Source organism: Biomphalaria glabrata, chromosome 8 (assembly GCF_947242115.1).
Source record: "Biomphalaria glabrata chromosome 8, xgBioGlab47.1, whole genome shotgun sequence".
Taxonomy (NCBI): domain Eukaryota; kingdom Metazoa; phylum Mollusca; class Gastropoda; family Planorbidae; genus Biomphalaria; species Biomphalaria glabrata.
The window spans coordinates 4,831,476-4,844,264 of record NC_074718.1 but is presented as its reverse complement, the minus strand read 5'-3'; the positions used below and the strand labels follow the sequence as shown (position 1 = coordinate 4,844,264).

Below are 12,789 nucleotides of genomic sequence, written 5' to 3'. Positions count from 1 at the left end.
AAACTACTTTTTGAACAAACGTGCCTAAGAAAAATCGAAAAAATCTTGGAAGACAACGGCCACCCGCTCCATCAGAACTACGCCAGGTCGTCGAGAAGTGGGCGACTGCTGTCAATCAAAACAAGAACGGAGCGGTACAAAAACTCGTTCGTACCTCACTCGGTCAGACTCTATCACCGCCACTCATTGATCAGGGAACATGAAATGCACCAAGATACCTGTTTGTAGTCGCTGAATGAACTCTTTATGTTGTCTGTTGTATTTATGTGTATTTTTCTGTTGTGTTGTCTTTATATGAGAAACGAGTCCTTGTAATCACAACAAATTTCCATAAGGATCAATAAAGCAGTCTTAGTCTTAGTCTTAGTCTTACTTAAGAAAGTTCATTTTAAGAACATTGCTAGAAATGCAGTAAGTATTGACCAAATGTATTTTTTTTAGGGAATCCAGGTGACTGCCACTACACCCACTTCCAATGCTGTCAGGTTTGAGACTGGTGCCATCAAACTGGATTTGTCCAACAGATTTCATTTACCTAAAAAAGAAGAGAAACATCACGCAAAGACAGGCCAGAAACAAGGTATGCATGTTCAATCTTAGTGTCCAGGTTTTTATACTTAGGTAAGCTTGTCCACACTGTCTTATAGTCTATGGACTTTGTCTTGGAACATGATATGCAGAAAGAAAAAGGTTTCAAAACAATTTATCTTATCTTATATATTACAGATGTTACTTCAAAAAATAAGATAACATAGTCCTAGTCATGCATGTGAATCTTAAACTTAAACTCTGCTAAGACGTTGTTTTTCCTGGCTGATTCAGGCAACCCATTCAATTCCCTAATGGCCTTCCCTAGGGAAGAAGGATCACTTGTACAAATTTGCGAAAACTGGGACAATGCTAAATTGTATTTATAGATACAAGATGTGTTTTATGCTTGAAAACAAGATACATTAAATTAATAAAATATTGTAGTGATATATTCATGACAATTTTTTTAAAACTTATAGACAATGAAAGAACTCTTTTAGCTACTATCAGATTGTTCATCTCCTTAATGAACTATATTTGTCTTTCCGCCACCCTACATCAGCTACGTCATTCATCTCTTGTGTCCTTTCACACTCTTGTATGAGATCATTTCTCTAAAGTAATTACTTTCTTTGAGTCCCTTGTAATTGTTTTAGGCTCTCAAAGGGACTTTTACTTATATTTCAGAGCATGACTTGAGCAGCCAGAAAATGTTTATCCAAGCAATAGTTGACTTGAATTTGGCTCTGGGTCAACTTTTAAAGGTCAGTGGTGTTAAGCACTTATCTAATATATATTTATTATAGGTTGCCCTGGAGCTGAGAGCTGGAGCTGAGATCTAGCTCTGGTCGGGATGTCTGGCTGTTTTTCTTTATCCGGCCAGATGCTCCAGCCTGATATCAGTGTAGGATAGTTGGCTGGATAAGCAAAAGTATATTAAAGTGGTAAAATCTTTTTTAGTTTGTGTTTCTTGATGTTTACTAAGTGACACTGACTAGACAGATATCTGTCTAGTGGTGCAAAGCTCTCTCCAGAGAGCGAGAGAGAGAGAGCTGATTTCCCCCCACACACACTTATTTTGTTAAGTCCATCACATGGTGTTATTAGATAGACTTTTGACCACATTAAGTCAGAAGGAATTAACATATATTGTTAAGGCAACATGCCGACACTGTCACATCTTTTGAGTTTTCTTACTTAGTTCTAACCCTGATTGTTAGGAGTGGGTGCTGTAAGGTGTATATGTGGGATTTTAATTTGGCTGTTATGGGAAGGTAACGGAAACGTGTGCTGGTCCAGGTGTGTGTGGGTTGTCTTCTCTCTGTATTGATATTATCATTTTTCTGTAAAATTAATCATTGATAATTCTGTGGCATTTTACATCTCAAGAGACGTTCTTTTCCCTTTGCAACTACTTGTGTGACTAAAGAGGCCAATCCTTGATATCAGCAGCAGATGTCTTGGTTGGCTTGGCCACGTTTGTAGAATGCCAGTAGGTCAACTTACACAAGACATTCTGAATGTATGGCAATCTAATAGAAGGCAGGAGAGCCGCTGGTCGCCCACTTTTAGGGTATACGGATGTATGCAAACACAACATGAAGCTCTTCAAAATCGACACTAGCAGCTGGGAAAAAGTGGCACTGGATAGATCCACATGGAGAGAGAGCATAAAGGAAGGGTCTCGGATTGCAGACGCCATACACAACAGCAGCAGAAAGAAGGGTGTAAATGCAACGGCGCCTGGTGATGACATATGCCCAACCTGTTACCGCAGCTGTGTATCAGTGATAATATTGCTTTGATAATATTGATAATTGGTTTAAGTACTTCAATATAGCCAGCTTTAATGGATATCAGGAGACAATAATTTTTTTGAGCATAATGTATATGGAACCTAACTATATTTTATAGTCCTGTAACTTATTTTGATGTAGATAAAAGTACACTTTGGCTACATTTTTTTTCATACACATTATTTTGTAAGTAAATATTACTATTGAGTTACTTTTCCAATATTACTCCTGCTTTAAATTGTCAATGTTGTACTAGTCTAGTTTTTTTTTAAAATTTGTTCAGAATCCTGTCTACGAAGAAACAGAACCTGAATTCCACACAATGGCATTTTTCAAAACCACCATCAAAATTAGAAATGCTTTGCAGGCAAGTGTTACAGTCACTTGAATTTCTTGACATTTCTTCAATTTAGTGATTTTTTAAAAAGTAATTAGCATATTAACTCGTTTTTGCTTGCTTCTGTAAATGATATTTTGTCATAACCATCGTTATTGTTATGAATTGATTACTTCTGACTCCTCTCAGCATGAGATGATACCCAACTTTGCCAAAGATCAAGAAGCGCTGTTGATTAACTTGTCCCGTCCAATCATACTAGCTCAACCCTTGGCTTTTGACAAAGGTAACATAAATATTTTTATTTTTTTTATTGTATAGTTATGATTGTTGAACTTTTCAATGTCTCTAAATAGCAATGATAATACTTTATATTGAACTGTGCTAGTATTTAAATATTATAATAGTTAGAATGTAATCCGAACCCTTACTATTGGTTGTTAAGTTTAAATTAATTTAGAAGGCAAAACTATTAATTAATTATAAATTGGTTAATTAAACAATGTCAGAACTATTAATTATTATTTAGACATAATGGTTGGTTAGTTTATAGATCTGTTCAAAAGCAGAAATATTAAACTCATTGGCTGGGCAGTGCGTAACAAAATTCTGATGCTTTTATATTGTACATCTCCAAAAGAAAATGGCTTTACATTTGTAATGGCATAGCAATAATTAACATCACTTGGAACATTTAGTTGATCTACTAAGGGTTACTCTCAACTGACTTTGTTTTGGTTGAGGGGAGAGAGTTTCTTTTCCATTCCTGCAGATTTTCTTTTCTAATGTATTCACTTTCCAACTCTTATGTATAAGATGAAGTTATAAAGAGTTACCAGATATTACATAAAAATAGATAGCTCTCATAGTTTAGTTCTCATTATTCATTCTATGTATGTCTACATATTAAGACCAATATTAAATCAGTTATAAGAAAACTAACTCACATATTTGATCCCCAACAGCTGTCTTAGTTTGGCTCAATTATAAAAATGCTTATGAGTACTGGACAGAACAAAGAATGGCACTGAACAAAGAGGTCAGATAGTGCAAAGTATTTTTTTTTCTTAAGTAAAAAATCTTTATCATTCAACTCAACTGTTTCTCTATTGTATTTTTTTGTAGTCTTGCAAAGTTGAATTGTATTTATAGTTTTGATGAAGATTGTTATTTTTAGTTTTCTAATGATAAATAAAATAAGGACACATTTCTAGCTCATGTGTCCCTGCTTAAAAAGCTACAGCCAATTAGCTCATATACAAAGGCAGTTACAAAGGAACTGTAATTCATGGATGCTTTTTTTTTTTTTGAAGCAATTTCCTCACATCATGAATATATTTTACTGCTTTTCAATCAGGTGCTGACTGCCACACGACAGGTGATTGATAAACTGCCACACATTGCACCAAGCACAGCGCCATCTGTGACAACACTCTTCTTGCAGCTGACAGTGGATGATATGGGCATCTGTGTCCCCTTGTTGTCATCTCCATACCAGGTATTTCTTAGACACATTTTGTGTTACAATATTGGAGTCTTAACTGCTGGAATTTTAAAAAATTGCCAATCAGTAAAAACTTCAGTTCTAATTCTTTTTGCCTAAGCCAGTCTTGAGTAAACATGTCATTTAATTTTAAAGAAACTTTTTCATCCATTATTTCCTCTTCAAATATTTTATTTGTATATTTTAACTTTTTCCTACTAGTCATTGACAAATGCAGGGGGAGCTACTCTACAGTCTCCTAGAGTAGCAGAAACAGAGCAAGGCTCTGCACTAGTTTTGACTGTAGAAAATACCCAGATATCTGCCTGCTCCTCTGGCTCTCTAGTCAGCAAGGGAAAATTCAAAAGTAAGTTAGTTGATTTCAACATTATAGTCTACTAATTTGCAAAGCTAAAATGTTTTATGCATTGTATTACATAGAAGAAGACTAGATCTAACTAGAGCAAACTTCAGTGGGAAAGTTATTGGGAAAAGTTTATAATAAACCTTATTGTTAATCTAAACTTACTAAAGGAACTACAGTAACTTACGTTTATCGAACAAGTTAAGCTCATTCGCCGACATTTTTTATGTTTGAATTTGTGTATCTCCGTAAAAATTAGACCTAGAAAAAAACTGATTGTATCTGTGAACTCCTCATCCATTTTTCTTAAAAAGTAGACATGTTTTATTCTATTACTACTCATAGTTAAACTTATATTTGATGTTAAAATGGGTCAGGTTGATGATTTCAAAAGCTTAAATTATCGAACACTTTTTAAGCTTTATCTTATCTTATCGAACATATGAAGAACTTATCGAACACACGAGAAGTATGGTGTTTTAAAAGTGTTATAATCCTAAAATTTTGTGAAAAGTATGGTGTTTCAAAAGTGTTATAATCTATATTTTTTTTATTTATATCATTTTCTTTTTACGCCATGTCAAGAAAGACAGATTTTTTAGTCATTTTCAAATGGTCCACATCGAAGGAATCTATCACTGATCAGCTCTGCTTAGAAACTGACGGTGCTAAGCCCAGTAACGCATTACCGTAGTACTTATTTAGGTCTAAGCTATTTTGAGACATAAGGCCATTAATAAATTAAATCCAGATACTATTTATTTGAGGGAGAGCCTAATAAGCTTTGGTAGCCAATAGATAATCCCGCCCTCCCCAAGTCATTGCAGGACACAACAGTTTACTTGGTTGACCTAAAAACAAAACATACGGTACGCGGCCCTACGTAACTAGCCGCCGATCTAGCACGCTCAGTGTATGTAACAGCCTAAAAGTCAGTGCTAGATATTTTTCGATCTGGGCGGGGAGGGGGGGGGGGTGCTGAAAAGCTATGGTAGCTTGCAAGCTGTGTTACCTATAGATGTAGATAAATCCGCCCTCCCTAAACCACCTGGTTGACCAAAAAAAAAACAAACACCGTATTTTAGAGCACGCTTAGTATTTGTCACACACACACACAAACAACATATCTATATATACTACGTATCTATCATGCCTAGTGTTTGTGACCTAATTAGCGGCTTGACCGTAGGTACTCGACTGATGGCTCCTCCCCCTTTCCCCTCAACATTGTTCTTACTACAACTTGAACAATGTTTTGGGGCTGTGTTGATGGCCTGGTTTACACCTGTGTGTTACGCTATCACTGACCATTTTTTTTTTGTTGTGTGTTAGTCTGGTGGCTGCGTTTGGATTGAGTCTTGAAATTTACAGTTGTTACTTTGCACTGAAAAAGTGTGAATGTTGGAGAGTGGAAGCGCGGGTAAGGGGGTGTAGGCAGAATAAGAGAGTGGTTAAATGCGTTATTGTTATTATTTTTGTGTATTTGTGATGTTTCAAAGGAGTGTCTTTGTAGCGCATTAATATATATATATATATCTATATATATAAATAATTTTATAGACCCGGCGCCACACGTCTAGATCGAGAAGCACAACTGACTCTATGTATTTGAGGCTGACGTCACATTCTAATGGTCGATCAATTATTGATGATCTCTGGATACAGTGTCTTGACTGTTTCTCTCCCCCACCCACCCCCCCCCCCCCGACCTTTTTTTTTTACCTGCCCAAGACATTTTTATTTCAAAATACCATATCTGCATTCTATACCTTCCCCTTTGCCCTTTCGTTTTATTAATATCTCTTCACATCAAGCACATGCGCTAGGTATTGGTTTATAACACATAATTCAGAAGTTAATAGAATGGGGCATCTGAAAAAGAAACAACAACTGAATACATTCCACTGTGTTCCTCCCTGCCGTCAGGCATTGATACTATTAGCATCTAGCTATAATATATGTGTCATAAAATCAAGCTTTTAAAATGGGTACAATTAGTGCATATATCGATGTAAATCTATTTACTTAAAAAAATATAGCACATTTACGGTAAACCACAAATAACTGATACAAATTGTAACATATGATTAATTTATATCTGTACTTTGCATTACATTATATAAAAAAATAACAATTAAAAAATATATAATTTAAATATTTTGTCTTCTTTGGGTTATATCCCTTTGATGTTTATTTTTAACATTAAAATGGCGTTCGATATCTTACGAAGCTGAGATTGCTTATATAAAAACTGCTATTATCGAACACCCCCTTTTTAAACCTCAATTTTCATGTTTAGGTAACAAAGGACACTTTCAAATAAATAGTTGTAAATATTTCTCAGCCTAATTAGAAGCGTATTATATAGTTTTTTTGAGCTGAAGCATCATTAGCATTAAAAAATACCCTTAACCCGAGACTCACTCCACTCTTCCCAAGAGTTCAAAAATGTGAAATTTTTATACCAATATTACCAATGCACTTTGAATATAAGTAAAAAAATGATCCTCGGGTGAAAATGAAACTAATTATAACTTAACTATAAAGAAATGGACGATGCACAATAAGAATGGACTAGTTTCTTTATAATCATCGAAATAAAGGTGAATTTTAAAAAATACAATGGGGTGTTCGATAAGTACCTTAAAACGAAGGTGTTCGATAGATGTAAGTTACTCTAGATCTAGATATAGACTTTATAGTCTAAAAACATATGAGATCGATATGCTTATGAATACATGGTGATGGAGTTTTACATCTAGAATCTGGATATCTCTTATTCTTTCAATTTATTTAATAATCCTGACTATTGCTGGACAGAATGGCTAATGATATGTATTTGTGTTTGCCAGACTTTTGCTTGAGATTTGCTGATGACTTTGGCTCCTCTTGGGATGACTGGAAGCCATGGCCCACAGACTCAGGGCCTGTCATGAACCAGTGCAATGTTCCTTCAGGGACGTATGAAGTCTGTTCCAGGACTATCAACAAACAAGGTTAGTCTTTTCTAAAACTTGTTGAAGCTTTGACTAGACTATACTTGTAAAATGTTTGTTTTACATGTTTCGGATGTTCCTTCAGAGTTGAAGATAATTACTTCCTAGTCCAAACCTCCCGCAGGACGACGGGGGATGGGAGCGGGCAGGGTTTGAACCCTGGACCATCGATAAATCTGAACGACAGTCCAGCGCGCAAACCGCACGACCAGGCAGCCATCTTAATTGTACTAGATGTGGTGTCAGAGAGCTTAACTACTTGGCTACCATGTTGATAGTCCTAACTTTAAAAACTAGTGAGAACTAAGATATGTTTTTCTTTATGTTAGAGCTTCTATGAGCTAATGTAGCTCTAGAAATGGGAAAGTAAAAGTGGAAGACTGTTTAACAGTGCACCTCGTTCTCAACTATTTGCAACAGAATATGTGGAACCCTAGCTACATATACCTCAAAGTTGATGCACATTTTTTGTTGTTGATAAAGTTGGGATAGTTATATTACAGTAAGCAGTTGTATAGTTGTTACTAAGTAAATATTCTCCACTGACAATTTTTGTAATCCAAGAGAGAACATTTTAGTTTTGTCTAAATATGTGGAGGAAATAATTATCTTTTTTTTTTATATACTTTCTTTCTTGAAAGGATGTTAAGTAGTTAATGAACACAGTTGTAGTAAATAATGAACACAGTTGTAGTAGATAATGAACACAGTTGTAGTAGATAATGAACACAGTTGTAGTCAAGTCATTAAAGGGGCGTCAAAGCAAGTCAGAAATGATTTTAAGCCAATAATTAAAAGTGAGCCAGACTAAAAAAAACATTAAAAACTATGACGGAGACCACATTTATATTTCCAGAGTAAACTTTTTCTGACTGGACTTATAGTCACAAAAGGAACTTTTTTTTTTAGCCACAATAGGAAATTTTTTTTTATATAAGTCATAGTCATTCTATGACTAACAGCATCCAACAACAACAAATATCACAAATCTGCAATGATACTTGAGTACCACACTTATGTTTATACATTCACTTCTGCAAAGCTTTCATTGGTAATAACATTGTTTCTTTTTCTTTCAATGACACAGACACTGCCAGCGGTAATGCCAAGTGGATCCTGAACGTCCAGTGGGACATGAAGGGTATCGGTGTTCACCTGGACACTGACATTGGGAAGCGGTTCACGCTGCTGGGGAACACGCTGACTCTGCTGGCAGGGGAGACGGATGAAGGCATCACCTTGGCACACACGTCGAAACATGGAGACGACATTGACGGAGAGTTTGATGAAAATGATGACGAGGATGTAGATTTGAGCAGCCCAGACACACAGGAGAATAGCTTGGAAGTATGTATCTTGAAGAGATAAATTACTCAAATTCCAGTCATTTCAAATAACTGTCTATTTAAAAAAAAATGAATTAGTAATTAAATAAGTAATTAAATAGTAACTATAATTTTCTGCAATTTAAAGGAAAAAGAAAAAGTGTTTATTTGAACTGAAAAATAAATAAAAAGTTAATACATTCATCCTAACAAAAATGCTATTTATATGTAAAAAAAACAAATTTGATTTCTCTTTGTACAAAAATTAGCTTTTGAAATATTGATGATAAAAAAAACTTCAAATGCCTGATAGAAGTCAAATTAGATGATTCAGACAATCAGTTAATTGGACCAGCCACATATTTGGACCAAATCCTAAAATAAAGAAACTGTTTTGTACCACAGGACATATTTCTATTATTAGACCAATTTGTAATAAAATGGTTGCATTCCAATTGTAGTCCAATAAACCTAATGGACTTTATTACTGGGACAAATTTTTTTAGGTCTTTTAATGTTAAAGACAATAATTTATTTATTTATTTTTAAGAAATTGTATTTTACAAATTGTTTCTTTTTTTGAAGGATCTTCAGCTCAAAAGACGTACAAGCCTTGCATCAGACATCTTGCCCGAGGAAATATTCTCAGAGAAATTTGACCCCAAAGAAAGAGCCAGAAAAATTGAGAGAGAAATGAATGAACAAGCCAAAGTAGTGCAGGAACTAAAGTAAACTTTCTTTCATTTGTGTACATTGCTGATTGAACTCATTCATGTCTGTCGAGTGAATGTGATTGTCTCAATGTCTTTTGCATCTTTACTTAGTATAGAGAGGTGTGGTGGCTGAGTGGTAAAGCACATGGCTTCTGAACCGGGGCTCCCAGGTTCAAATCCTGGTGAAGACAGATTTTTAACTTTGGGTGCCTCTGAGTCCAGCATCTCTAATGGGTACCTGACACTAGTTGGGGAAAAGTAAAAGCAGTTGGTCGTTGTGCTGGCCACATGACACCCTCTTTAACCATGGGCTACAGAAACAGATGACCTTTACATCATTATCCCCTAGAGATTGCAAGGTCAGAAAGGGGAACTTTACTTATTAGCTTCAGTATTTGTATTGGTAACTCACTTTAAGAATGAGTCAATAGATCATTTTGTTATCCTCATTATTAGGGGAGACTGGATTGCCAGGTTAGAAAAGGGTGCATTCGAGCAGTGGCCATGAACCACTGAATATTATGGATGAAACAGATGACCTTTACATCATCTGCCCTATAGACCAACTAGGTCTAAAAGGGGAACTTTACTATAGAGAAATAGGGCTTTTAGAGTTTGCCAGCAGCGATAAGCACACCATAGCTAATACCTTATTCCCCCACAAACCATCCAGAAAGCAATGTGGCACACACCAGATAATAAACAGCACAGCCAGATTAACGATATCGAGTTTCAAAACTAGCATCAACAAAGCTCAAACCAGAACTTCCCTTTCAGTAGATATAGGCAGTGAAGTCATCCTGATCTTCATGACAGTTTTATTGCAATGAATAATCGTGGCCTATGAACTCACGCATTAAACAAGACATTGTAAATTTCATTGTTGAACTGTTTGAGGCCATTGTGGGAGGGAGATACAGTTCAACCAACCAAAGAAATAGGCATGAAAATGGAAAAAAGAAAAATGGATCATTGACCAGTTCCAGTAGCCTGAAAGATGGCAGTAGCGAAAAATTGTATGGAACATTAAAAGCTTTAACTAACTCAAGACTAGCTAAAACCACTGCTATTGAAAACGATTATGGAACTCTTCTGTCTGAAGAAGTAGATGTGTTTAGAAGACATATTGCAAAGATCTGTACAACTATGAGACAAATCTCAACTAGGAACACCTAAAGGTGGTAAGTTGCCTGGAATTGAATCAGAACTATGAAGACTCACAGAATGTTTTAGGACAATCTGCTAGAAAATATGGGACAAAACAAACATGGCTGATAGAATGCGCCCAACCTTTAAGTATTCTGCTGCCCAAGAAAGGAAACTTGAGACAATGGGAAAATATAAAAGTTTGACTCATTCAAATCTTCAAACTAAATGATATGGAGGATCACTTAGAGAGATGAAAGCCTGTTTGAGCTTCTGATAGACCAGAAAGAGTGGAGGAGTATGGTTATGTGAATTTTCATAGCATCCTTACGACAAATGCCAAGGGCATAGTCTACAACCATTTGATGTTGCTTTATAATCTTTTGGTATACTAGCTGTCAATGTTTTGTTTCTCTTAATATGTATTCCTATGTTCAATCCACCACCAGGGAGTGTGGAGCTACTGAAGCCACTATAGAAATTGAAAGAAAGAAACTGGAAGACCTGCAGGCTCTTCTGTTCCAGGATTTCAGGCGTGACCTTTTGGAAATGTTGAAGAGAAAAGGAGACAAGGTAACTGAGTTGTTATCACTTAACTTTAAGCACATACAGAGCTGTGAATGCATGGATTAGTATACCTTTTCCAAAACACAAAATTGTAGTGTATTATATTGTTTTATCCAGGCCAGTTTGATTAAAGGTAAACTGGGACTTAGTTCAAAACCATCTACACACCTGAGACCCAAATCTCCCAGTGCCCGCAGACTTGCCAAGTAAGTTAAACATCTTTGCCCTTTATGATTTATGCTTATTAGAATATTTAATTGTGACTTAAGTTCTGATGTGTTACTATTCTATTTTTAGGTCCAGCTCTGATCGCCATCCCTCATCTACTTCTGCTCTTCACATTTATAAGAGCAGACGTCAGTCGGAAGACTTGAGCAAAATAACAAAAGTCTCTTTCTCTGGTTCTCATTTGAACACATATACACCTCCTAAGTAAGTTATTTGAACACATGTACACCTCTTAAATAAGTTATTTGAACACATACACCTCTTAAATGTTATTTGAACACATATACATCCCTAAGTAAGTTATTTGAACACATTTACACCTCCTAAGTAAGTTATTGGAACACATGTACACTCCATAAGTAAGTTATTTGAACACATATAGACTCCATAAGTAAGTTATTTGAACAAACATACATCCCTTCAGTAAGTTATTTATCTAACATAGACACCTTCAGATCTACATAACAAACTATCTGAAACAAATTCAGTCATTTCAATGTTGTGGTGTGTAGAATTTGACCAAAGTTTTGGTTTGGCTGCAAGTCTCTTCCAACAACTCTATTAAAGCAGCCAAACAACATCCTCATCCATAGAGCTGCAGTGAAAGGTTGGGAGAAATCTTCTAACTTCTATGGTTCTTGTATTATCTGTTAACCAGCACCCCAGGCCATTTTTCAATCTCTGATGATGAGGAGGAAGATGATGAAGACAGCGATCCATTTTACCCACACAAAAGAGGAGCTCATTCCCTCGAGGCTGTACAGAGTTCAGGATCTGATTCTCAGCCCGAAGAAGGCATTCCCCGAAAAAGGTTTGTTTCATTTTAATGTGCCGTAGTACGTTTATCATCTGCATCCTTGAACTTGTTTATTGGCATACAAGTGTTGTAACATGTTTGTCTGAGCAGAAAACTCAAGTCAGATGACTCGGCTTCTGTCACCTCCAACAAAGTGAGTGAGCAGAATGTTGACTTTGAGCTGGACGTCAAAGTGTTCATAGACAGTGGTCAGTGTGTTTTGTATTCTAAAGAGGCGAAAGAGGAAGAAGTCAGAAAGTAAGTTTCACAGAGACCATTCAATATAGAAGGCCTCAACACTGACATGCGTTGTCACAGCCTGTGGGCAGTTTGAACCAATAGCTAGTTGCCATGCCGTACAGATCTGTGACATGGCAACGAGCTATTGGTCTAAACTTCCCACAGGTTGTGACGTTGCAGGGCAGTATTCAGGTATCGGTTTCACCAACCGTTTTAGCATTTGTTCATCTAGTTAAATCTAGTACAAATCTGACACACATTTAAATT

General features: G+C 36.0%; 1 protein-coding gene across 3 annotated transcripts in view; it reads left to right on the top strand.

Moving 5' to 3' along the window:
• Window positions 1-12,789, top strand: part of LOC106057329 (bridge-like lipid transfer protein family member 1) — a 108,482-nt gene that overhangs the window by 73,547 nt on the left and 22,146 nt on the right. For all 3 annotated transcript variants that reach the window (XM_056037266.1, XM_056037264.1, XM_056037265.1), the window contains exons 55-69: window positions 442-580; window positions 1,219-1,295; window positions 2,611-2,694; window positions 2,854-2,950; window positions 3,630-3,703; window positions 4,022-4,162; window positions 4,370-4,514; window positions 7,364-7,507; window positions 8,595-8,854; window positions 9,418-9,560; window positions 11,141-11,264; window positions 11,376-11,464; window positions 11,556-11,690; window positions 12,145-12,297; window positions 12,394-12,540. In XM_056037266.1, the coding sequence (XP_055893241.1) occupies window positions 442-580; window positions 1,219-1,295; window positions 2,611-2,694; window positions 2,854-2,950; window positions 3,630-3,703; window positions 4,022-4,162; window positions 4,370-4,514; window positions 7,364-7,507; window positions 8,595-8,854; window positions 9,418-9,560; window positions 11,141-11,264; window positions 11,376-11,464; window positions 11,556-11,690; window positions 12,145-12,297; window positions 12,394-12,540 (1,952 nt within the window). The remainder of the gene's footprint in view (window positions 1-441; window positions 581-1,218; window positions 1,296-2,610; window positions 2,695-2,853; window positions 2,951-3,629; window positions 3,704-4,021; window positions 4,163-4,369; window positions 4,515-7,363; window positions 7,508-8,594; window positions 8,855-9,417; window positions 9,561-11,140; window positions 11,265-11,375; window positions 11,465-11,555; window positions 11,691-12,144; window positions 12,298-12,393; window positions 12,541-12,789) is intronic.